Here is a 25,816-nt window from a genome sequence, read left to right as displayed (position 1 = left end):
TGCTTTTTAAATTTTGTGTGCTAACTATGGATGTGTATCTACCAATTACATACATTTCATACATTGGGCATCTTGGGAGATTTCCTTCTGATTGAGTAAAAATGTGTTAAACATTTTAATAATTGTTCAGCTCTCATGACTTACTTGTTATTTCCCTCTTTAATAGTCCACTTTATTCACACTATTTAAAACTGCCTGTAGGGTATAGCAACACTTGGTCACAGTTGCCTATTTTCAACCAATTATTTTTGTTTAAAAAATATAAGCCACAGTATTCCCTAGTTTTGCTTCTTCCAGAGGCACTTACCTTGGTTTTAAATCAGCACTTAATGACTGCTTTGCAATACTGTGGCCACAGCACTTTATCTCTGTGCTCTTTGATGTGGGTATCCGTATATGGGGTTCTATCCGAAATGCTGACTTATGTTCACATCTGCTTTTCAACTCTCCAGGACTTGCTTTTCAAGATTTTTACCAGCAGTGTCGGGAGGCATTCCTTGTCAATAGTGATCTGACACTTCGGGCCCAGTTAACTGAATTTAGGGACCACAAGCTTATAAGAACCAAGAAGGTGAGACTTTGCTGTTGCAGCTTTATATTCCAGGAAGAGCATTGCTTGTTTATTTAAGGACAAGGGTGCCTCTGGCCGAGATCCAGTTGTGTTACTGAGGCTCCATGGTGGTCAGGGATCCATTTAGGCAGTGGGCCATTTGAGCTCTGTGCAGAGATAAGGTAGTGAGATTAGAGGGCCAGGAACTAAGCCTAGAAGTGTGACAGTTAATGGCCAAGTAAAAGATAAGCCTGCAAGGTGAGAGAAACAGCCAGAGTGAGGAAGAAAACCAGGACATGATGTTACAGAAGCCAAGAAAAGCATGTTTTAAGAAAAAAAGAACCGTCTGCAGAATGGGCCTTTTAACCTCCTGGAGCCAATTGTTTGCAAATACGCTTGTTCAGTGTGGAAGTACAGTCAGGTGCTGCTGAGCGGCCAGAAGAGGAGGACTAAACAGATGATTAGGTTTGGAATATGGAATCCCTTGGTATAAGCCAGCAATTTTCAGCCGGTGTGTCACGGCACACTGTGTGCCGCAAGAATGTTTAAAACATGTAATACCTGACTGTTTAGTCAGGGGCACTGATCTCTTTTCCCTTAGATTGTCAAATAAAATAGTGACAACAGCCAGTACAATAGCTATCCAGTGAATGAATCAAAATTATACCTATTTTTGTAAGATTGGCAAAAAAATGTTTTTGGGTGTGTCACAGAATTTTAGTGGTTTATGTGTGCCATGAGATGAAAAAGGTTGAAAATCACCGATCTAAACAAAAGCTCTTTGGTGACATAATAGTGGCAGTAGCTCGGTTGGACTGGGTTGAGGGAGAGGTGAGGAAATGGAGACCACCATTGTTAGACAACTCTCTGAAAAGGTGCCGAGGCTGGGTGATAGATGGAAGAGAATGAGGTTTCTTAATGGGAGATACTAAATGTATTTTAAAACCAATGGAATGGATCCAGTTGAATGGGAAATTAAAGCACAAAAAAATCAATAGTATAAGATTCTGTAAAGGAGGATGAAGAAAATAATCCACTTACCCACTAGACTTCTTTTCCACTAGAAAGTGGCCTAAAAACTCTGTATTTTAAATATATATGTGTGTGTGTGTGTGTGTGTGTGTGTCTGTGTGCCCTTTCCCCTTTTATACTGCTAAATTTATATAAAATGTTAAATCCATTTTTTGAACTACGATAGGATTCAAATTTATCTTACAAATGACTAACATCCAGGGTATTCTTACGTCATTTAGGGAACTGATGGAGTGGAATACTTACTCATTCCTATTGACAACGGGACGTTGTCGGAGTTCCTGGAAAAGGAGGAAGAGGAGTCCTGAAGCTCTCCTTTACTCCTGAATATTCTGTGGAAGGTTGTACTCCGGCTGCCTCTCCTGCAGTCTAAACTGTGTTTACATCCAGCACCAGACTCTTTCCATTGTACAAGATTTAAAAGTGGGAGGGGGATGTCATGAATTAGAACCTTGATTAGCCTGGCTAATTACCAGCTCTAGTACTATGCTATTCAGTGGTCCTCAAGTTGGAGAAACTGTGCCTTTTATTCATTACCTCTCTGGAGATTCTTGCTGGAGTGAATAGTGTGCTCAGGGACTATTTGGAACTAGATGTTTTTAATTCTTTTATATTAGAGGTGATATTACTCCTGATTCTTTGAGGGCCTTTTAACACTCCTGGGGCTACTTGTTCCAGCGTGCAGAAGTACAAAGACATTGGCATCACACAGATCTGCTCTGTGTCAGAGCTGATAAGTGAAATGGAGAAGACTTACTGTTTCTGAACTGGCTTAACGAAAGAAATAAAATTGGGGAAAACTAGGCGATCCAGCTTTCTCTTTTAGGATTTAAACTACATACTGGGTGGAGGCGGGGGGTGCATGACACTATTCAGTTGGGATAGTGGGAAAAGCATAACAAGTATATAGGGTGTATACCCAGCCTAGAAAGCACATGAAAAATATGAAACACTTAATGTTTGTGCCATCACCTTCATGATACAAGTGAGAAGCCAGGCTAGAGAAATACTTTTGAATTTTTTAGTCACTATCTTCAAGACAACAGAAAATAAAAATTTAAGTATTCTTGTATATTGATCTATTTCTTTTCTTGAATAACATGCAGGTGAGTAGCATATTAATAGCTGGCTTTAAATTAAATTTTTAATATTTTTTATTGGTTTCAGAGAAGAAGGGAGAGGGAGAGAGAAATAGAAACATCAGTAATGCGAGAGAATCATGGATCGGCTGCCTCCCACATGCCGCACATGCCCCTGGATCGAGCCCACATCCAGGCATGTGCCCTGACTGGGAATCAAACCAGGACCTCCTGGTTCATAGGTCGACGCTCAACCAGAGCCACACGGGCCGGGCTGGCTTTAAATTAATTGATTTCTCTATCAAGTACATCTAAAACTCACTGTAAGGCATTTCAGTCTTTTTCTTAGTGACAATTTCAAGCCTTCTAAATATTTACACAAGCCTTTTTCTTAAGAAAAAAAGGCTAACTGTGGTCACTGTACTCAGCTTATAGTTTTCACATATTCCCTGAAATATTTCATACTTGGAAATGAAAATCATCATTAATATCACTGTAATAAAGTATATATCACATCAGCATTTTTTACTCATTTCTTATTTTGTAAATGCCTTTCAATGAAAATATTTCCCAAGATGCTCAGAATTTTTAAATCATTTCTTTGTGGCATATAATTAATCAATTTTATATTAAATCCATCAATTAAGGGTTTAATCTTAAAGACAATTACTATTAAAATATTTAAGAATTTGTACATTACTGACTCTAAAACTTTTTTTTTTAATTTTTTAAAAATATATATATTTTATTGATTTTTTACAGAGAGGAAGGGAGAGGGATAGAGAGTTAGAAACATCCATGAGTGAGAAACATTAATCAGCTGCCTCCTGCACGCCCCCTACTGGGGATGTGCCCGCAGCCAAGGTACATGCCCTTGACCGGAATGGAACCTGGGACCCTTGAGTCCACAGGCCGATGCTCTATCCACTGAGCCAAATCTGTTAGGGCTAAAACTTCTTTTAATTGTACCAAAGGCTAATGAAAAGCAGTTTTTTTCTATTCCTTGATCCAATTCCTTAGGCCAGTGGTCGGCAAACTGCGGCTCGCCAGCCACATGCGGCTCTTTGGCCCCTTGAGTGTGGCTCTTCCACAAAATACCACGTGCGGGCGCGTACATACAGTGTGATTAAACTTCGTGGCCCATGCGCAGAAGTCAGTATTTTGTGGAAGAGCCACACTCAAGGGGCCAAAGAGCCACATGTAGCTCACGAGCTGCAGTTTGCTGACCACTGCCTTAGGCAACCATTGATAGCCTAACCTTCCAGAGGTAGTCTATGCACAGATAAGGGTTTTTGTCTATTTGTTTTCCTTTTAAAAACAGAAATGATAGCATATACTTACTGGCTTGCACTTTTTTTTAAATTAACATATCTAGTTTATAACTTGCAGTATAAAAAAGTACACAAAATCTTTAATGATCTAATGTGTAAACTTTACATTTGCCCTTAAATATCCACTAGTTTATTTTTATAATTTTTGTGCCTATACTATTTGCAAGAAGAATATGTCAATAGTCTTTATTATTAATAAAATTCCAATTTGGATAGAATCACTTTTATTTATAATATTTTTTTCCCAGTAAAAACATATTGAAGTTCCTCAAAACTAAGCGACCCAGCCAGGGCTAAATATCTGTTCTTTAATAATAGTTACATTACAGTGTTTACCCTAAAAACTATAGAACATTTGGTGAAGCAGATTAACAAACCAGAAATGACAATGTACATTCTAAACATTCTTCCAGAAGGATACAGACTCCACTGATCATGTGCGTTTGAGGAGGAGGGAAACGATTTGTAAAGTAGATGTCACTCTGTGCCGTATGCATCACACCACCTGAAGAGGGTCCCTGTCTGCTTCTGACAGGATAATATTAATCTTATTCTCCAAGTGAACACTCAGCGCATCTCGAAGATCGGAAAGAAAGCCTCGTTCAGTGTTGCTGTGTTCACAGAGGATGACATTTATTCCTTGGGAAGCAGCATCTAAAACATCATGATGGGACATCTCACCTGCCAGCAAAGGAAAGAGCAGATACTTAAACATTAGACTCAGAGTCTGCAATGCTGAACCACAACAGCAGAAAGACTACATTTGCTTCTATATGAAGTATAATTTTGAAATGTATATAGGAATATAAAGGCATAAAATATAAGGAAAAAAAGGTTCTTAGAAAATGAGTTACCCTCCTCCCCCAGGAATGTTTAATTGCCTACATTTCTACCCCTCATATGTGTCATTTCATTATAAGAAATATTTTTTCTTCAAGCACCTATTAAAACATCTTAATCTATAATAGTAAAGATAAAAAGGAGAAAAAGATACTAACGTGGCCCAGTTAGAAGCCATGCTTTAGAAACAAGTCTGGCTGCCCACGTTATAAAAGCACTGGCTGGAGGAGGCATGAAAGTGGGGAAATTCGTGGTGACCCTACAATAATAGCTGAAAGCAAAGGAAAGAAAAGTCTGGCACAGGTTGGCAGCTGTGGGAAAGAAAAGGCAAATGATCTGCAAGGAGCAAGCTCCTCACCTGCAGGTCTGTCTAGGATATATTTCCCTTCACCCAATTCCATGTCAAGCTCAAAGGAAGGGTGACAAGTGGAAGCAGAGGCCTGTTATTTGGTCTTTTGACTGATGCTTCATAGATCATAGACATCTAAAGTCAGCCAGGTAAGAAGATATTTCTCACTCAGAGCACATATCCAGGTTGCAGGTTCAATCCCCAGTTGGGACACTTACATGGTGGCAACTGATCAATATTTCTCTCTCTCTCTCTCACTTCCTCTCTCTAAAATCAATAAAAACATATCATTGAGGATTTTATTTTTTAAATTTCTTTATTGATTAAGTTATTACATATGTGTCCTTATCCCCACATTACCCCCCATACCCCCCACTCATGCCCTCACCCCCCTGTTGTCTGTGTCCATTGGTTAGGCCTATATGCTTGCATATAAGTCCTTTGGTTGATCTCCCCCCTCTACCCCCACCCTCCCCTACATTCCCTCTGTGGTTTGACAGTCTTATCAATGCTTCTCTGTCTCTGGATCTGTTTTTGTTCATCAGTTTATGTTGTTCATTATATTCCATAAATGAGTGAGATCATGTGGTATTTATCTTTCTCTGACTGGCTTATTTTACTTAGCATAATGCTCTCCAGGTCCATCCATGGTGTTGCAAATGTAAGAACTCCTTTTTTACCACAGCATAGTATTCCATTATGTAGATGTACCACAGTTTTCTAATCCATTCATCTACTGATGGGCACTTAGGCTGTTTCCAAATCTTAGCTATGGTGAATTGTGCTGCTATGAACATAGGGGTGCATATATCCTTTCTAATTGGTGTTTCTAGTTTCTTAGGATATATTCCTAGAAGTGGTATCACTGGGTCAAATGGGAGTTCCATTTTTAGTTTTTTGAGGAAACCATACTGTTCTCCACAGTGGGTGCACCAGTCTGCATTCCCACCAGCAGTGAAGGAGTGTTCCCTTTTCTCCGCATCCTCTCCAGCACTTGTCATTTGTTGATAGCCATTCTGACAGGTGTGAGATGGTACCACATTATTGTTTTGATTTACATCTTTCAGATGATTAGTGACTTTGAGCATGTTTTCCTATGTCTCTTGGCCTTTCTTCTGTCTTCTTTCGAAAAGTATCTATTTAGGTCTGTTGCCCATTTTTTGATTGGGTTGTTTATCTTCCTTTTATTAAGTTGTATGGATTCCCTGTAAATGTTGCAGATTAAACCCTTATCAGTGATAACATTTGCAAATATGTTCTCCCATGCAGTGGGCTTTCTTGTTGTTTTGTTGATGGTTTCCTTTACTGTGCAAAAGCTTTTTATTTTGATGTAGTCCCATTTGTTTATTTTCTCTATAGTTTCCATTGCCCTAGAAGCAGTATCAGTGAAGAAATTGCTTCAGCATATGTCTGAGATTTTGCTGCCTGTGGATTCCTCTAGTATTTTTATGGTTTCCCGTCTTATGTTTAAGTCCTTTATCCATTTTGAGTTTATTTTTGTGTAAAGTGCAAGTTGGTGGTCTAGTTTCATTTTTTTTTGCATGTATCTGTCCAATTTTCCCAACACCATTTATTGAAGAGGCTGTCTTGACTCCATTGTATGTTCATGCCTCCTTTGTCGAATATTAATTGAGCATATTGGCTCGGGTCGATTTCTGGGTTCTCTATTCTACTCCATTGATCTATATGTCTGTTTTTGTGCCAGTACCAGACTGTTTTGAGAACAGTGGCTTTGTAATGCAGCTTGGATCTGGTACTGAGATCCCTCCTACTTTGTTCTTTCTCAAGATTGCTGCAGCTATTCGAGGTCTTTTTTTATTCCAGATGAATTTTTGGAAAGTTCGTTCTAGGTCTGTGAAATATGCCATTGGTATTTTAATGGGGAGTGCACTGAATCTATAGATTGCTTTGGGTAGTATGGACATCTTGATGATGTTGATTCTACCAATCCATGAACACGGAATGTTCTTCCATCTGTTTATGTCTTCCTCTATACACGGAATGTTCTTCCATCTGTTTATGTCTTCCTCTATCTCCTATTTCAGTGTCCTGTAGTTTTCCGTATACAGGTCTTTTACCTCCTTAGTCAAGTTTATTCCTAGGTATCTTAATTTTTTTGGTGCGATGGTAAATGGGATTGCTTTTTTAGTCTCTCTGTAAGTTCATTATTCCTGTATAGAAATGCCATAGATTACTTGGCGTTAATTTTGTAACCTGCTACATTGCCAAATTCATGTATTAAGTCTAATAATTTTTTTGATGGAGTCTTTAGGGTTTTCTATGTACAGTATCATGTCATCTGCGAATAAGGACAGTTTTATTTCTTTTCCAATTTGGATGCCTTTTATTTCTTCTTGTCTGATCGCAATGGCTAGGACTTCCAGTACTATGTCGAACAGGAGTGGTGAGTGTGGGCATCCCTGTCTTGTTCCTGTTCTTAGGGGAAATGGTGTGTTTTTGCCCATTGAGTATGATGTTGGCTGTGGGTTTGTCATATATGGCTTTTATTATGTTTAGGTATGATCCTTCTATTCCCACCTTGCTGAGAGTTTTTATCAAGAAAGGGTGTTGGGTTTGTCAAATGCTTTTTCTGTGTCAATTGATACAACTATGTGATTTTTATCTCTCAATTTGTTAATGTGATGTATCACGTTTATTGATTTGCAAATATTGTACCATCCTTGCATCCCTGGGATAAATCCTACTTGGTCATGATGTATGATCTTTCTGATGTACTGCTGGATCCAATTTGCTAGAATTTTGTTGAGGATTTTGGCATCTATGTTCATGAAGGATATTGGCCTGTAATTCTCTTTCATTGTGTTGTCTTTATCTGGTTTTGGTATTAGGGTGATGCTGGCTTCATAGAATGAGCTTGGAAGTGTTCCTTCCTCTTGAATTTTTTGTAGTAGTCTGAGGAGGATAGGTTTTATTTCTTCCTTGAATGTTTGGTAAAACTCCCCTGTGAAGCCATCTGGCCCTGGGCTTTTGTTTGCTGGAAGCTTTTTGATGACTGCTTCAATTTCTTCCATAGTTATTGGCCTATTGAGATTTTTAGATTCTTCCTGATTGAGTTTGGAAGGTTGTATTTTTCTAGGAATATGTCCATTTCCTCCAGGTTGTCTAGTTTGTTGGAGTAGAGTTGTCCATAGTATTTTTTAACAATCATTTGTATTTCTGTGGGGTCTGTTGTTATTTCGCCTCTATCATTTCTGATTTTGTTGATTTGGGTCCTCTCTCTTTGCTTCTTGGTGAGCCTGGCTAGAGGTTTATCAATCCTGTTTATCTTTTCAAAGAACCAGCTATTGGTTTCATTGATCTTCTGTATTGTTTTTTTGGTCTCTATGTCATTCATTTCTGCTCTGATCTTTATTATCTCCTTCCTTCTGGATACTGTGGGCTTTTCTTGCTAATTCTTTGAGTTGTAGAGTTAGATGATTTATTACCATTTTTTCTTATTTTTTTGAGGTAGGCCTGTAGAGCTATAAACTTCCCTCTCAGGACTGCTTTCATTGTGTCCCATAGATTTTTGGATTGTTGTTTTTATTGTCATTAGTTTCCAGGATATTTTAAATTTCTTCTTTGATCTCTTTGTTAACCCAATCATTGTTTAATAGCATGCTTTTCAGCTTCCAAGTGTTTGAATTTTTGGGATTGTTGTTATTGTAGTTTATTTCTAATATTATGCCATTGTGGTCTGAGAAAATGCTTGATATGATTTCAATCTTCTTGAATTTGGGGAGACTTTGCTTGTGACCCAATATGTGGTCTATTTTTGAAAATGCCCCATGTGCACTTGAGAAGAACGTATATTCCGTGGCTTTGGGGTGAAATGTTCTGAAGATGTCAGTTAAGTCCATTTGATCTAGTGAGTCATTTAGGATTGCTGTTTTCTTTGCTGATTTTTTGTCTAGAGGATTTATCCAGTGATATCAGTGGTGTATTAAAGTCCCCTACTATGATTGTATTGTTGTTGATCTCTCCCTTGATACCTTCCAGGAGTTTTTTTATGTATTTGGGTGCTCCTGCACTGGGTGCATATATGTTTATCAGGGTTATATCCTCTTGTTGTATCGATCCCTTTAGTATTATGAAGTGGCCTTCCTTATCTCTTGTTATGGCCTTCACTTTGAGGTCTATTTTGTCCGATATAAGTATTGCTACCTTGGGTGAGGATTTTAAAATAAAATAAAAGATTAGAGGCTTGAAGATATTCTTTGGGTAGATGATGATGCCTGGGTAAAGATAAGGGGAAGGTTCTAGAAAGATTTTGGAGCTAGAACTGATATGAACTGATGGTTGACTCTAGAGCTGAGTAAGAAGAACTATTTTCTAGCTAAGGCAACACATGGAAAGTGACATGAAATCTGAGAGAAGACATGTTCAGGAAGAAGATAGGTTAATTGGAGAACATTATGCTAAATGAAATAAGCCAGTCAATGAAAGAAAAATACCACATGATCTCACTCATTTATGGATAATTAAGACCATTATAAACTGATGAACAAAAATAGATACAGAGGCAGAGCAACATCGAACAGACTGTCAAACTACAGCGGGAAGGCCGGGGAGGGTTGGGAGGGGGGATGGGTAAGAGATCAACCAAAGGACTTGTATGCATGCATATAAGCATAACCAATTGACACAAGACACTGGGGGGTATGGGAGGCTACGGGAAGGTCAAGGGGAGAAAATAAAAAGGAGACATATATAATACTCTTTGTAATACTTTAAGCAATAAAACAATTAAAAAAACAAAAAGAAGATAGGTTAAAGAAATGCTAAACATTAGTATTTTTAAATAATCTGATAATAAACTGTTAAATGATTTTTTTCTCTCTCCACAAAGAATAAGGTATGTCCCCAATTTTGGTGTAGTTCCTATTTAGTTCAGGTTCAAAAAAAGTTTATTAGCTCCATCTATATGTCAGGGGCGGTCCTAAAATTGCCTTTTTAACTTGTAAAAGATAAACCACGGTTGGGAAAGAACACACACACACAAAAGGGGAGAAGAGAAATCAAAGGCTGCCCTACCTGTGAGGTAGAGGTCGGCCTCTGCCCCCTGCAGAACACTGCTCCCAGAGCCAGCGCACAGAGCCACCACTTTGACTTGGGACTCTGCAAGATAAAGGAAGCAAGAGACCAGTACTTTACAAGTCCCCTTCATTTTAATATTACAATTTGCACCCAAAATCCTAAATGGAATGCAGATTGCACACTTGCCCTCATCACCAGTATATAAATTTTGCTTACTAAACTTTAAAAAATAATAAAACATGTCCTCATATAGCAGACAGATTATTCTTTGGTATTGCATACCATAGCTAACCCAAGGCAGGGTTACTATTCCTTAGACATACATGGCTGCACAAGCCCGTATAAGGCACCACTGAATAATGTTAAAGAGTACAGTTCTCGGCTGTACTGTAGTGCTACTATGGGAAGTAACCTACCTGGGTCCCCAGGCAACAGGGAGAGTTAGGCAGGTACTATCTCTGTTCTCAGGTGAGGAAGCAGAGGAACTGAAAGGGCTAGTTGGAGGAATGCTACAAATAGATCTGACACATTTTTAAATATCGTATTTATTTTATTTATTTTAAAAAATATTTTTATTGATATTTTACAGAGAGGAAGAGAGAGGGATAGAGAGATAGAAACATCGATGAGCGAGAAACATCAATCAGCTGCCTCCTGCACACTCCCCACTGGGGATGTGCCCACAAGCAAGGTACATGCCCTTGACCGGAATTGAATCTGGGACCCTTCAGTCCACAGGCCAACGCTCTATTCACTGAGCGAATCAAAATGCATTGATTGGCACCATACAATGGGCACCATATTTACTTTAAAAGAACATCCTCTGGCCGTTGGCTGGTTTGGCTTGGTGGATAGAATGAAGGATCCCGGGTTCGATTCCCGTCAAAGGCATATACTAATACATCGGTTGCAGGCTCGATCCCCAGCTTGGTCGGGCCCTTGTGGGAGGCAACCAATCGATGTGTCTCTCTCACAACAGTGTTTCTCTCCCTCTCCCATCTCTCTAAAAATCAATGGAAATATATCCTTGAGTGAGGATTAACAAAAATAAATAAATAAATAAATAAAATAAAGGAGCATCCTCTGAAGAGTGAAATAAACTGTCAAGCCCAAATCCAACAAGTATTTAGCACTTATTTTTTGAGAATAAACCCTTCATTAGTGGTCATGCAATAGTGCTATTTGAAAAGGGGCTTTGGAGTTGGATTGGAAGTCAAATCCCACCTCTGCCATCTATTTTGTTTGGAAATTAACGCCCATGAGTCATTTGATCCAACTGTAGCCTTCTGGATAAGTATCTCTGAACCTGTGTGTTTTCACCGACACAATGGGAACACTAACACCTACCACGGAGCTAAGGCCAGCACTTACTGCACTTACTGTGCCCTGCCACTGCCCTGCCACGTGGACTGTGCATCTACTTTGATGAGTTAGGTTTTATTACCACCACAGTTTTCACAGATGTGGCTACCGGGACACAAAAAGGTTAAATAACCTGTCAAAGTCATGCAGCAAGTAGATAAATTTTACCCAAGACACTCGGAATCCACAACCTCTAGGCCCCTTTGCAGTGGGAACTCGCATACTTAACGTACTCATGACACTGCTAGGCAAACTGCAGGGGTCAACAAATGCTCTGTTGGTTCCTTTTCCCGAAAGTACTGGGAAGAGCCAATAGAAAAGACAGTGACTACAAGACTCAGAAACTGCAGTGGTCACTTCACTTAGTAGCACCTCCCTATAAAACATCACCAGGATTGTAAAACACCAAGATCTGCATGGAAACTGGAGCAGTCCCACTTCCCAGCTCTCTCCCAAGCACGTGGTAGGATGGTACTTCATGTCCAACTTGGGTTGGATCGGGCAATGTGACCAACTCTGGACTATGAGTTAAACAGAAGTTCATTTCTAGGCTAGAATGTTTACCTGACGGTTTACGACTCTCCCTTTGCAACAGCGACCACCTACAGTGGGCAGACTTGCCCTGCCGACTTGAGATAAACAGACTGGGGAAATAAATCTTGTGGAAGCCAATGAGATGTTCACCACAGCACAACCTAGACCACCTGATCGATAGCGTAAACCAGTCAGGCATCTCCCATAACTACTTACAGTCTTTCTTTCACTTACAATACAATGAAGAGTTCCAACTTTTCTCCGGTGTTAACAGTAGGCATACTGGACAAATAAAGGAGACATACTTACCTAAGGTCCTCCCTGCCCCAAGAGCAAGGCGAACATGAGATAGTTTTAGGTGCCTTTTGATTCGCTCAATCAAGGTTGCCAAGGAGACAGAGTCATCCAGGGTGCATAACCGTCCCATTCCAGTGTGCAGCAGCAGAGGCTGAAAAACACAAGTTAGAGAAACTGTCCATCATTAGTCCTAGAAAACAAACCTAGAACAAAGAGAAAATGCTGAGATCAATATAACATGCACACTGTGAGCTCACAGCTCCAGGCCAACGTTTGTGTCCAGGGGATACAAATCTGACAAAAACACTCTCTGACTTGGAGGAGCTCAGTCTCCTGGGAAGGCCTACTGATCCAACAATTTACAAATGAATTTGCCAGACAATGCTCAGCAATGTAACATATTTTTATTACCTTCTCCAGTGACAGAATTTCAGTCTTCTGATAAAGCTGTTTGTTCTGGGAAAGGAAAGCCACCACCTGCATCAAAGCCTGCTGACTACAGTTCAGACTGACCCGCGTCTGTTCCTCATCATCAGTCCTAGAAAAAGAGTAAAAAGAAAAGTCACCTACTGGTCCAGGATAAATATAATCAAAATGTATTTTAAGTAATCTACAATTTACGACTTCCTATAATAGATTAGATTTATATGACATTTAGCATTCAATCCCAAACCAAATGATTTTCTAGAACAGTGTTACTCAAACTTTAAAATGCATCGAAATCACCTTGTGGACTATTTAAATCATAGATGGATGGGCCCCACCCCGTTTCTGATTCAGTAGGTCTAGGTGGGAGTCTGAGAATTTACTTTTCTAACAAGTTCCCAGCGATGCTGATGCTGTTGGTCCAAGGACCTCACCTTGAAACCGTGGTTCTAATGGCTCTTAATCCAGTCGTGCATCGCTTCCTAAAATGACAGCTGCTGGACCCTTTTACAGATCCGGTGAAACAGCATCTGTGAATGGGCTGGGGCAAACTGAATTCTTCTTAAAGCCCTAGAGAAGTTAATTTTCAAACAACACTGCATACAAGAATTTCCTGGACAGATTCTCAGGCAAACCCCATTCTAATTACACAGATCTAGGATGAAGCAAAAAATCTGCATTTTTCATAAGTACCCCATTCATAAGGGCAGGGAATCCTTATCGCCCTTTGAAAAGCAATGCCCTAGAGCAATGGTCAGCAAACTGCGGCTTGCGAGCCACATGCGGCTCTTTGGCCCCTTGAGTGTGGCTCTTCCACAAAATACCAGGTGTGGGCGCGCATGTACAGTGCGATTGAAACTTCGTGGCCCATGCGCAGAAGTCGGTATTTTGTAGAAGAGCCACACTCAAGGGGCCAAAGAGCCGCATGTGGCTCGCGAGCCGCAATTTGCCGAACAGGGCCCTAGAGCCTCTCTAAAAAGGCTGGCATCAAGAAAGTTTTGCAATTTAGCCATAAACTCCAAGTACAGCACTCTAGAACTAAAAGGCACCTTAAAATATAATCTGGAAGTGTTGTCAATATTGGAATCATCTGCGGAGCTCTGAAAAGAAAAAGCAAAAACAATGCGTGGGCCCTGACTAATGGTCAAACCCAGATATTAACTGTGATGTGGTCAAACTAGAACCAAACTAAATGTGCATCAGTTAAAAAATGGGGGAGGGGGGCCATCAGGTAGGAAGAGGAATGCTTAAAGAATCTACAATAAATAAAACACAACAAAAAAGAAAATAAAGAATCTACAGTACATCCATAATAAGAAACATTATGCAGCAGTTAAAAAGAGATCTTAAATATCTACATGGGAAGATCTCTAAACATCTTGTTAGTAATATGGCAAATACCACTTAATTAAGAGAACAACAAATAAAACAAAACTATACATTTCTTTATGTCTCTATATGTGTTTGGAAAGATACTCACTTCTCTGAAAGGAAGGAAAAAGACTTGAGTTGAAGATACTGGGACTGAGTAACAGCCACACCTCATTTTACTGAGCTACACGAGTATTGTCTTTCTTTATAAACTGAAGACAAGACCCTCCACCAGCAAAAATATTACAACTCGCTTTATTAACTATACTTGCTTTATTATGCTTGTCTGAAACCAAATCCACAATATCTCTGAGGTATGCTTGTGCCCTAAAGTAAAAGCAACTACCTTTCACCATTACCAGGAGGATGAGAAACACTGCATGTAAAATGTGTAGTATAGTCCCTCCCACAGAGGAAGTAGTGTTACTTATCATCTTTATTGCTTTGAAAAGCTCCCATGGTTCTCCTTTGAGGACCCAAATGAGAGGCAGGCTGTTTTGTAAACACAACCCAGGGAAAACCATGTTTCAAACCTAAATGTCAGAATTATAGAATTTGTAAGGAAGATCTTTACAAATAAGTACCCACCGAGAAAAGAGGAAAATATACTGTACCTAGCAGAAAAGGAAGTGACAGAAACATCCGAAATTCCTTTCACTGTAGACATGACTTTGTCCAGGTCTTGGGTGTGGTTAACATTAAATTCTACCCTGTGTGTTCCCTCTGTTGGGTAGTTGGGTGCTTTGGAAGGATGTATAGGCCTGGAGGTGCAAACGCCTAGAAAAAAATGGTAGGAAAATGGGAGCTTTTGTGTTTTGTTTTTTTTAATTAAAAAGATAAACTATTATGGCCAAAACTTACAAGAAGTTAGTATTTTTTAAATTCATTCTCAGATGCTTATATACCCTACACATATACACATATCCTTTTCCTATACAACCAACATTACCCAACAATGAGGGATTTAATACAGACATACAAAATCAAATTTATTTTTAGAATTATTTTCCAGTATTCTTAAATACCACAAAAATTTGGACAAGAAAGACTGATGCAGTTTTAGATGATACGTGCAATTGTGCTGCTTATTAAATTTACCCATGTACAACATGATTCAGTGTGTAAATCCTCACAGCTACTTGACCACATCAATCCAGCTTATAGCCTCATAAAAGCTTCAGCCCAAAACAAGGAAACTATAAAAAGACTTACTAAAAGTAAAGCTAAAACACATGTGCTGAATTCCCTCATTAAAACTCTGCTCTATATGAGTGATATATTAAGTATGTGCCAGAGAGGCCCACGCTTTCAGTTCAATTTAACAAGCATTTCTGGAGTGGCCGGGTGGCAGGGACTATGCCACCTGAGTGAGGAATCACAAAGCTCAGACTGGCATGAAGATTTCCCAGGCTTGCCTTGTTCATTAGTCATAAAAATGCTATTTTTCAAATGTCATTTGGTTGCCAGATTTCAGCAGCATTATTTGAAAATATATTTTGCATACACAATAACGATCCCACCCTAGAGTAGCGAAAACTCTACTGAAAAGACGTTCTAAAGTTTCAAAGCATTTATAGGGAGAATACAAAACATGAGAGAACAAGAGGCTTCTCACCGAGCCCTTTAGCCAGCCAGTTGTTGACCCCTTGGGGGGCGGCATCATAGGCCGTGTGGGGAGAGTAAATGGCGATTCTGTTCTCCAGAGCGCGGATCACCAGGCGCTCCTTCCAGGTTTTCCAGGTTATGCGCTTCATGGGCCGGAAAATGGGCGGATGGTAGGAGAGAATGAAATCAGCCTTCTTCTGCAGTGCCTCCTCCATCACTTCTTCGGTCAAATCGTTGGTCAGGAAGAGTGTGTTCACCGTGTGTGGTGGGCTTGGCTCCACCAGTAATCCAACATTGTCCCAACTCTCAGCAAAGGAGAGGGATGCAAAGTCATTCAAGGAGGAAAGGAGAGCCTTCAGGTCCATGAAGGAACAGGAAGGACTGCGGACCAGGGAACGAACAAGCTGGACTCTCGTGGGGACCAGGCGTAGGTGAGATGACAACATACAGAAACCGGGAAGAACTGGATATCTGAAGTCAAAACACAAAAAATGGTACACATGCACACTTTAGGCCCGCACCTTTGCAAAACAGGAGCAAAGGAGCTGCAGCTGTACATACCTGGCTGCAGGCACTGCCCCTGCCACTGACCAGCGTTTTCGTAGGTAAGTTATTTAACCTTTCTGAGCTTGTTCCTCATCTATAAAACAGAAACACTACAACCCACCTCACAGGCCATCGAGAGGAGCAAGTGCATTCCTGTGTGTAAGTCACCCGGCGCAAGCCTGGTACATACTACACAGATGCTCACCCCCTCCGCCCCAGAGTACCTCACCCTTGCTCTAGTTCTCCCCATCCCTGCTTCAGCTCCCCTCCCGCCTTCTCCATTTCTCTAAATATTACCCTTCTTTCTAGGTCTCTTTCAACTTCCTAAAATAAAGGCTTTTCTTGACAAATCTTCCTTTTCAGTGTCTCTCTCCTGCCCTGCCCCATTCCGCCCTAGTATTCTCATATTAGATTCCTGTATGTCTGTCTCCCCAGTATGCTAATGCTACTGGGAATCAGGAACTATCTTTTACATATCTCAGTATCACCAACACAGGCCAGCACTAAACGCTTACTGCAGACTGGCACTGTCCCCCATCCCAACTCAGCAGAGTTTGGAATTAGGGTGGTATATTAAAAACTAATTTGTTAAAAAAAATTTACATATATATATATATAACTTTATAAGATGCACAGATGAGTCACTCCAAATGAGCAGAGTCCAGACAGGAAAAGGCAGGGCTGCTGCCCCTGAGCCCACACCTGGTACAGGAAGGCTAGGCTCAAGAGGTGGGAGTGCTCAGAGCCTGTAAGCCTAAGGGAGCAGCAATTTTCAAGCTGTTTCATCTCATGGCACTCATAAACTAATTACTAAAATTCTGTGGCACACCAAAAAATATATTTTTTGCCTATATGACAAAAAACATAGATACTGTATAATGTTGATTCATTCACCCCAACAGCTATTGCTGTGTTGGCTGTTGTTATTTTTATTTGACAATCTATGGGAAAAGAGGTCAGTGCTCCTGACTAGTCAGGTCTTGCATGTTTTAAAAACTCTTGTGGCACCGATTGAAAATTGCTGTTCTAGACAGCTATATCCAATACAAAAAATGACATTGCCAACTCCATTCTTCAATTGTTGAAGAAAAGCATTTCATAGTCTGCACAATAATTAACAAGCATAGCCAGTTGTAAATTTAATTAAAATATTCACAACCCAATGATTTCAAAAGCAATTTTTAAGACATTTCTACAGCAAAAATATTTATTACTAGAGGCCCAGTGCACAGAATTCATGCACAGGTAGGGTCCCTAGCAGCAGCCGGCTGGGGCCTTCCTTCACTCTGCACCGGTCCCTGGTGGTCAGTGCATGTCACAGTGAGCAATCGAACTCCTGAGGGGACACTTTGCATATTAGGCTTTTATATATATAGATGAGATGTGAGTATTTATTCAATATATGATTTGAAGTGATGAGGAGCCTCTGTTAACCACTCCAGCATAGGTCCCGGAAGATCTTCTAATGTCCTTATACCTCTTCCACCCTTCAGAGTCCTCGGCCTGACAGCGCTCCACTCTCCAGGCTCTTCTAAATCTGGCAAGCGGGGCAGTGAAGTTACATTTGAAATTGCCTTTGGAAATAACATCCCTCATCTCACAGATCAGGCGGCAGCAAAGCTGCCTAGCTTGATGCCAGAATTCACGATGGGAGGCAGCATAGCACGCTGGACAAGAGCAAAGACTCTAACGCCATACTGACCTCTCCCCTCCCCGAGTCACAGCTGCGTAACCAGTTACTTAGCCGCTGCGATTTCCAACTCTGAAGAAGGAAGTGCCCAGCTCATAGTTGGTCGCAATACTGAAACGTAAAGCTGGTGACCATACCTGACCTCGAGTCAGCACGGTGTTTACTGAACAACATTAGTAGGTCCCACTTTACAGCCTGCAAAACTGCACCTTCTAGGTTACCTCGTCTACACGCAGGCCACGGCCAGCATGGTGAAGAGCGGGTGGCCAGCCCGCGGGCGCCCCAGGCTCTCCCGCGGCAGCCCCGTGTCTGTCCCTCCCTCCTCCTCTGCCCCCTTCTGCAGCAGCCCTCGGAGAACCGCCGCAGCCCTGAGAAAACGGCCGCAGCCCGCACAAACCCGAGGTCCGCAGCTTCGTCCGCCGAGATTTAAATGGCCCGAGACTCACCAGTCCCGAGAACGCTCCTCGCGCGTCACTTCCGGCCCCGGGCGGGATCTCGCGGCGTGAGAACTGACTGGGGCAGGCGCCGGGCGGAAGTGGTCCCTCCCATTCTACCGCTGAGAGCCAGGCACTGCCAGAGGCTGTCCAGAGTAGTTCCGGGGTGGATTCCTGCCCTAGTGTGATGAAGAGTTCCCTTCAGTGTCAGCAGTGGTCCAGGTGGGCGTACCTGACACCGTCTCCCTAGTGCTAGTCGCTTTGGTTTGCGATAGGGAGGGGGGCGGAGGAGGCGGGCTCGCGGGGGGCGTTCTCTCGGACGGGTCCGCTGCTCGGCTTCCGGTGGGCTCTCGAAACGTATTTGGAATCTTCACACTTGGAATGCGGGAAACAGTTAAGTCGGCTCGCGTGAATTGCGCAGCAGCTGTGCTCCCCGAAGTGGTAAGGTATGGGGTGACGCGCTCATTTTTCGCTGGTTTATTCAGATACTTGCAGAGCGTGTGTTCTCGTTCTCGGGCTGCTTCGAGTGAGCGTTCCGGGTGGAGAGGCTGCTGCTGAAACAGATCGAATAAAGTAAGAAAGCACATGGTTGTAGCAGGACAAGTGCAGGGGAAAGGAAACAGAGAAGGCACTGCGATTAGGGCGTTTTGAGCAGAGTTTTGAGCAGCGCCTTGGAGGGGAGGGCCACGCCCTGCAGGGTCCGAGAGGGCCGGCCGCGCGGAGGGAACGCCGGGGCCCAGGGGGCGGCCGCGCACCGGCTCGGGGAGGGCTCGCCCGGCGGCGCTGGGAGAGGGGCCCGGACGTCGGGGGGTTGGCGCTCAAGTCGGGAGGGTCTCTTCACCCCTTCCGTCACCCGATTTTTATTACTGGGGGGGGGGGTGTTCTTCGAGACTTTTTCTTTTAAATATGAGTAAACATAAGCATGTGAGAAGAGAGAAAAAAATGAACTTAATTTTTTTTTTCTTTTGGGAATGGAGATTCGTTTTTGAACTTTTCGCGATAAGACTGAGAAATTAAGTAACAGCAACCATCAAGAAGAAAAATGGTAAGTTTTATAGAATTCTTATGAATGTTTTTCATTGTAAGTAATTTTTAGAAATTCAGTCAAGGGAAAGAAAACTGCATGGAAATATCAATGGCAAGGCAGTGAAAAATGGTTCTAAACAAAACCAGAAATAAGCAACATTACTTTTTAAGTTATGTTTTCAGAGAATTTCCCTTTTATAGAAAGAGATTGACTACAAGGTAGATAGAGATGAAAAGGGAGAGTAGGCGGAGCAGAAGGGTTTAGCCCTGGTATTATAATTTTAACTGGAACCCTTTGCTCTGTATTTAAGGGGGGCAACTAGAGCTTGAAGTGGAAAACAGCAATGAGCCATGACCCACATCCCTCTCCCCAACACACACCCCCCTGCTTTCTATCCTCAACCTGGCCATGCTCTCTGACTGCTAGACACTAACCTAAAATGAGCAAGGAAGCCCCAGAATAATAATTTTCCTTCTTTTGGGAATGGAATAAGAAAAGGAGTATTCACCGAAGCAACAGATAAAACAAACAAAAACCAAAAATAGAGTACTATGAAAAAAAAGGACTGTGGTTACCTTTGCCCAGTTAGAATCTAGAAACACTGATGCTTCTTATGTCCTGCCTTTGGTCAGAAAGGAATTTTTAACCTTGTCCCTCATAATTAAATTACGTAAGGGAAAGGTGGAAACAATGTTTTGAAAGTCATTCTCATACCCTTTTTCAATAACTATGAACGATGGTGAATGCCATTTAAATAAGTAATTCTAACATTACAATTGTTTTTGTTTTTATTGATGAAAAATTCAAACTTAAAATAATTATTTCAATCAAAATATTTGCTCCGCAATTTTTTAGCATAGACACCATTTTACCCTAACATATATTTATTTCCTGGAGCTTTTTTTCTACTGCTGAAGTAAACTTTGAAGGATTACAACTTCTCTCAGAGGTGCTATGTGGACAAGTCATATCTGAAACCGTATTTCTGTTTTTATTTACATTGTCTTTAATGTCTTTAATATCTAATTAGGGAGGCCATACAGTGCATAAAGTCACCTGAAGAAATCTCATTTGTTCTCACCTTCTGTCTCCTCTTTAGTCGGTGACACTGCATACAGATGTAGGTGATATTAAAATAGAAATCTTCTGCGAGAGGACACCCAAAGCATGTGAAGTGAGTACCGTTATAAACAAACAAAAAATGAGTTAATGCAGCAGGATAACTATTTTGAAATTGACTGATCTAAAAAGCCAATAATGTCCCAAAAAACCCAAAACACTTCTGTATGAAACCACTGTCGGGAAAAACCAGCCATCATCATTTCTGGCCTGATTTCCACTTACCTTTCCTGATATTGAAGGGCAGATAGGGTGGCTGGTATCTTTTCCTTTTGGCTCATTTTCCTTAGGAAACATAAGTAATCATTAGATATCAGGTAAGAGAACTGTATGTTACATTATTTCACTTGTTTAAATGACAAGGATAGAAGGAAGAAAAGTCAGCTATGCATATTTACTCATTCAGTAGTTACTCATGAAAGGCTATCTTGACAGTGTTTGGGAACACAGTGATGAACAGGACACATTCCTTGCCCTTGCGGAGCTAATATTCTAGGTGGGGAGACAGATAGGAGGGAGGGAATTTATTCTAGAAAAAAACTAATTCTAGAGAGTGATAATGCTTTGAAGGAAATAAAATGTTGAGGTAGAGAATAATGGGGAAGGAATTATTTAAAAGAAGGTGAGGGCAGGCCTAGCCAAGAAAGGGATACTACTTAAACTGAGTGTGAAAGGTAATGAAGGCATCTCCATGAAAAGATATAAAAAGAACATTCCAGGTATAGAGATGGTTACAAAGTCCTCAAGGTAGGAGAGCCTGCCTCTGTGGGGTGAATTTTCAGAAGGCTGATGGGGTTAACATAGTGAGCCACAGGGGAAGGGTCATTATCATGAGATGCAGAGGTAGGCCCTGCTTAGGAGTTTGTATCTTATTCCAAAACCCGGAGGAAGCCATAAAAGTGCTTTAGGCAGGGAAGCAACATCATCCAAAGCAATGCCTAAAAGACATAGTTTAAATATGCTGTTATAGTGTTTTTAGTAAATACACTTAGTTCTTTACCTTAAGTGTTTCTGCTACATGATTTCTCAATCATTGTTTTTTACTCTCTTCAGAATTTCTTGGCTCTTTGTGCCAGTAATTACTACAATGGCTGTATATTTCATAGAAATATCAAGGGTTTCATGGTTCAAACAGGAGACCCCTCAGGTAAGTTATCCCATTAATATCTAGAGAATTAATGGTATATAATATGAAGAGGGCGGGGGATAGACAAAGAATAGAAAAATAAAAGCACATGGAGTATTTATAATTGGGCTACCTTACAATAGCAAGCAGTATTTAAGCTGAAGCTACTAGCACCAAGCTCTAAAAGATGAATATTGATAAGGAGAGTTTTTTGGGTTTTTTTTGTAGAGATATTTTATTTTTCTGGTTTATAAAGTGAAATTTTGGGATTAAGAGAGGACATATCAAATTTTATTTGTACTTAAAGAGTTACAAAAAGCCCTGAAGTTTTAGAAAATAAAGCCTTTCTCTAATTAGATACTAATTTTATTTGTCTTGTAATATAGGTACCGGAAGAGGAGGTAACAGTATCTGGGGCAAGAAATTTGAGGATGAATACAGTGAATATCTTAAGGTATGTCCTCAAGCTTCAAAATTATTTTTTCATGCCATGTATACACTTGGAAACTTTGATACATATGTTGTAGCAACACAAGTTAATATCACAAGTGAACATATATACCCACTCTTTTTGTAGTTTCTGCACACTTGATAAATGATATCAGGGGGAAAATATAAATGGCAGTTCTAGCCTAAAATATATACTGGAATCTCACCATCACATGGATGTTGATATTAAGTGAGCTCATCTTTGGGTCCAGCCTGAAATGTTTAATCAGTAACATACCAAAGGGGCTTACATGTCTCACTATAAAATTCATGTTGAATGACATGAACCATTGGCCTTTTTTGAGAGTGGGGAGACCTCCTGGTTGCAATATTGCCATTATCAATATCCAACTTTTATCATCTGTTAGATGTTTAAATAGCCCTATGTTAACGTTACTTAATGCCTGAGGTAGCTTTCAGCAAGATTAAAAGAGAGTGCATGTAAATATATCGTTAGCATGTAAAATTAGGGATTTTAATTTTCTTTATCATATTATTTCTAAAACTTTCTAAAGATTTTTTTTTTTCTAAAATTAAAAAACTGATGCATACCTATTTTAAAAAATCAGCCCTGGCCATGTGGCTCAGTTGGTTGAGTGTCGACCCTTACACTAAAAGGTCACTGGTTTGATTCCTGGTCAAGGACATGCCCAGGTGGTGGGCTCGATCTCCTGTTGGGGTGTACGTGGGAAACAGCCGATTGATGTTTCTCTCTCCCCTCACCCTCTCCCTTTTGCTCTCTAAAACAAAAAATAAAACCACTTCCCAGAGATGACATCAATTAACAGTTTATTATGTGGTCTTTTAAACTTTGTATCTGCACAGAATGATAACTTCATAATTTAAAAAAGAGAGACAAATGAACAAGAGAGACAAATTCCCCTCAATCAGAATATGTAATTTAGTATATTATATTTCAGTTATATTAGAATATACCGTGGATTTTCTGGAAAAAAATTAATTGCAGTATTTACCTCTGGATAGTTAGGCTAGGAGTAATTTATTTTATCTTTTTGCTTTTCTATCATAGTTATAGGAGTTGAGGTTAGGAAGTGATACATTATTTTAAAAATCATCGTTTCCTGCCCTAACCGGTTTGGCTCAGTGGATAGAGGCTCAGTGGATAGAGCATCAGCCTGAGGACTCAAGGGTCCCAGGTTCGGTTCTGGTCAAGGGCATGTGGGGGTGTGCAGGAGGCAGCTGATCGATGTTTCTCTCTCATTGATGTTTCTAACTCTCTATCCTTCTCCCTTCCTCTCTGTGGAAAATCAATAAAATATATTTAAAAAAAAAGAAAAAAAATATCATCCTTTCCTGAATTAGAAACAAAACAACCTTTTAGACATTAATTAATGGCAGTTTTCATAACACTGATCTATAATCCTAAACCAGTGGTTTTCAACGTTGGCTGCTGTTACAGACTCACTAGTGGAAGTTTTAAAAATATAAAAAAGTAGCCCTAACCGGTTTTGCTCAGTGGATAAAGCATTGGCCTGGGGACTGAAGGGTCCTGGATTTGATTCTATTCAAGGGCACATGCCTGGGTTGCAGGCTCAATCCCCAGTAGGGGACATGCAGGAGGCAGCCGATCAGTGATTCTCTCTCATCATTGATGTTCTCTCTCTCCCTCTCCCTTCCTCTCTGAAATCAATAAAAATATATAAAATAGAATAAAAAAGTAGGACCTTACCTCCTTCTCCTCCCCCTCCCCCAAATATAGAGAAAAATCATCAGTAGGACCAATCAGGACCTTGATTATATTTTAAGGTTCCCTGTTAATTCCTACAGTAGCCTAGATCACCTAGGCCTGGGGTTATGAACTGACTGCCAATAGGTGAAGACCCATAGATGCATTCTATATGGCCATTGGTTAAAAAAAATTTTTAAAGGCATTGGGCAAGAGATATATTATTCCTTTAGCCAGATTCCACTACTCCCTAATGTTTACATTCTGCCCACTCATCAACTTATTATCTGCTGACCTTTGTGAGCATTTGAATTATGAGTAAACCCAGAACTAGTCCAAACTCCCTTGTTTTACAGATAAACTAGCCAGAGTCCAGTGTGTGTGTGAAGAGATTATGGGGATTTTGGTTTTATTGTCTGCCTGATCATTTCATTCCAGCATAACATAAATGTAAGGATTATTTCTATTATACATTGGTACTACTTAAAGTGTTCGTGGCTATATGTCTCCAAAGTGAAAATGAAATTAATTGGGGGATATGATTTGATATATAAACAATATAAGTTGTCAGTGATACAGATAATACAGCAACTGAATATTTGGGTTTGCCCAAGTTGAAGCTGATTGAATGTTTTCTTGGTTCCTTAAATATTTGGGAGGTTAAAGAGTGCATGTCTTGTTTTAGTCCTATATTTGGAATATTTATTTAAAAACATAGATAAATTAATACTTTGGTCTGTCTTTTGCAGCACAATGTTAGAGGTGTTGTATCTATGGCTAATAATGGCCCAAATACCAATGGATCTCAGTTTTTCATCACCTATGGCAAGCAGCCACATTTGGACATGAAATACACAGTATTTGGAAAGTGAGTATCCTGGTTATGATATTCTTCTTTGGAATTTCATTGCAAAGGATGCATATGAGTGGCTGTGATAGTAGCATAACTAATATGGAAAGTGCAGTCTGAGAGTTAAACTTACCTGGAATGTAAACCCACCACTTAACCTGCCCTGTGACCTTGGGAAATTATAACCTCTCTCAGCCTATTTCCTGATTTTCTCAAAGACAGGTTAATATGTTTTTTCTGGTCCATTATGCAAATTAACAGTAATGTGTTTTTTCATTGAGATAGCATTTTACAGCAACTAACAGATCTGAAAAACAGTGGCTTAAACAAGATGGACTGGGACGGTCCTTTTCTCTTAAGGATACTGTAATTGCTATACATATATGGATATTGTGTTTCAATCAGAAAATTTTCATCCATTATATTATTTCTCTTTCAGGGTAATAGATGGTCTGGAGACTCTAGATGAATTGGAGAAGTTACCAGTAAATGAGAAGACATACCGACCTCTTAATGATGTACACATTAAGGATATAACTATTCATGCCAACCCATTTGCTCAATAGTTATAATAGGCATGGACAAATACTTGGCAGACTATTTGAGGAACACACCTATTGCGGTTTACCCAGCTTGAATTATGTAAGAGATTGTATCATCCTGCTTGTTTACAACTAAGATCTTCTGAGTCTGTGGTACTAAGGGGAACCAAATAACTTATACTCTTATGATTGAGCATATATTCTTTACTATAACTATATCCAATGTATTTAAGTTTAATTTTTTTAAAAAAATGTTTACCTTTTGTTACATAAAAACAATCATTTTTAAATGCTGAGTTTCAAATCAGTCATTTTTGAGCAGCCTAATTATAAACTTCTACTATATCTAGTCCACATCGTGGAAGTATTATTTTCCATTAATTGTTCACTTTGTGAGGTTACAAAGAAGAAAGACAAGATGAAGAGGTATATAGAAAGGCCAGCCAATACTTCTGCTATTTTCTTTGGTCTTTAGATTTATAATAGGGGCTCA

General features: G+C 40.1%; 3 protein-coding genes across 16 annotated transcripts in view; 2 read left to right on the top strand and 1 right to left on the bottom strand.

Moving 5' to 3' along the window:
- The window catches only part of ORC2 (origin recognition complex subunit 2), a 29,353-nt gene extending 24,823 nt beyond the window's left edge, over window positions 1-4,530 (top strand). For 4 of the 5 annotated variants that reach the window (XM_006082393.3, XM_023760002.1, XM_006082394.3 and 1 more), the window contains exons 17-18: window positions 453-571; window positions 1,804-3,182. In XM_006082393.3, coding sequence (XP_006082455.1) covers window positions 453-571; window positions 1,804-1,890 — 206 coding nt within the window. In that variant the 3' untranslated portion in view covers window positions 1,891-3,182. Of the gene's footprint in view, window positions 1-452; window positions 572-1,803; window positions 3,183-4,405 lie in introns of those variants that run through there. The other variant, XM_023760006.1, reaches the window with a different exon arrangement.
- NIF3L1 (NGG1 interacting factor 3 like 1) lies at window positions 4,023-18,635 on the bottom strand. 6 transcript variants are annotated; one of them, XM_014461333.2, is made up of 7 exons: window positions 18,496-18,635; window positions 15,824-16,284; window positions 14,823-14,985; window positions 12,823-12,949; window positions 12,424-12,562; window positions 10,216-10,299; window positions 4,023-4,673 (listed from the first exon to the last, which is right to left on the bottom strand). In XM_014461333.2, exons 2-7 carry the CDS (start codon window positions 16,257-16,259, stop codon window positions 4,489-4,491), a joined length of 1,134 nt encoding a protein of 377 aa, XP_014316819.1. In that variant the 5' UTR covers window positions 16,260-16,284; window positions 18,496-18,635; the 3' UTR covers window positions 4,023-4,488. The 6 variants fall into 6 exon arrangements, with proteins under 6 accessions (XP_014316819.1, XP_014316815.1, XP_006082454.1 ...); XM_014461329.2 differs by having other exon boundaries at window positions 18,447-18,574; XM_006082392.3 differs by lacking the exon at window positions 18,496-18,635 and adding an exon at window positions 18,369-18,462.
- Window positions 18,579-25,704, top strand: PPIL3 (peptidylprolyl isomerase like 3). Of its 5 annotated transcripts, none has more exons than XM_006082390.3 (8): window positions 18,579-18,705; window positions 18,969-19,056; window positions 19,461-19,528; window positions 20,610-20,684; window positions 21,683-21,776; window positions 22,142-22,209; window positions 24,681-24,799; window positions 25,221-25,704. In XM_006082390.3, the coding sequence occupies exons 3-8, from the start codon at window positions 19,526-19,528 to the stop codon at window positions 25,345-25,347; spliced, it is 486 nt and encodes a 161-aa protein (XP_006082452.1). In that variant the 5' UTR covers window positions 18,579-18,705; window positions 18,969-19,056; window positions 19,461-19,525; the 3' UTR covers window positions 25,348-25,704. The 5 variants fall into 5 exon arrangements, with proteins under 5 accessions (XP_006082452.1, XP_023615832.1, XP_014316848.1 ...); XM_023760064.1 differs by having other exon boundaries at window positions 19,453-19,528; XM_014461362.1 differs by lacking the exon at window positions 18,969-19,056 and having other exon boundaries at window positions 18,612-18,705.
- The last annotated feature ends 112 nt before the right edge of the window (window positions 25,705-25,816 follow it).

This window comes from Myotis lucifugus, unplaced genomic scaffold (assembly GCF_000147115.1).
Source record: "Myotis lucifugus unplaced genomic scaffold, Myoluc2.0 scaffold_3, whole genome shotgun sequence".
NCBI lineage: Eukaryota > Metazoa > Chordata > Mammalia > Chiroptera > Vespertilionidae > Myotis > Myotis lucifugus.
This window is presented reverse-complemented; position numbering and strand designations above follow the sequence as displayed.

Excerpts from the sequence above, each read along its gene's own strand:
- NIF3L1 (XM_014461333.2), bottom strand. The coding sequence starts at position 16,259 with ATGTTGTCATCTCACCTACGCCTGGTCCCCACGAGAGTCCAGCTTGTT. Across the intron at positions 14,986-15,823 it reads CTGGCTGGCTAAAGGGCTCG|GCGTTTGCACCTCCAGGCCT; the intron begins GTGAGAAGCCTC and ends ATTTTTTTCTAG. Across the intron at positions 12,563-12,822 it reads AAATTCTGTCACTGGAGAAG|CCTCTGCTGCTGCACACTGG; the intron begins GTAATAAAAATA and ends TGTGTTTTTCAG.
- PPIL3 (XM_006082390.3), top strand. Across the intron at positions 21,777-22,141 it reads TCAAACAGGAGACCCCTCAG|GTACCGGAAGAGGAGGTAAC; the intron begins GTAAGTTATCCC and ends CTTGTAATATAG. Across the intron at positions 24,800-25,220 it reads AAATACACAGTATTTGGAAA|GGTAATAGATGGTCTGGAGA; the intron begins GTGAGTATCCTG and ends TTTCTCTTTCAG.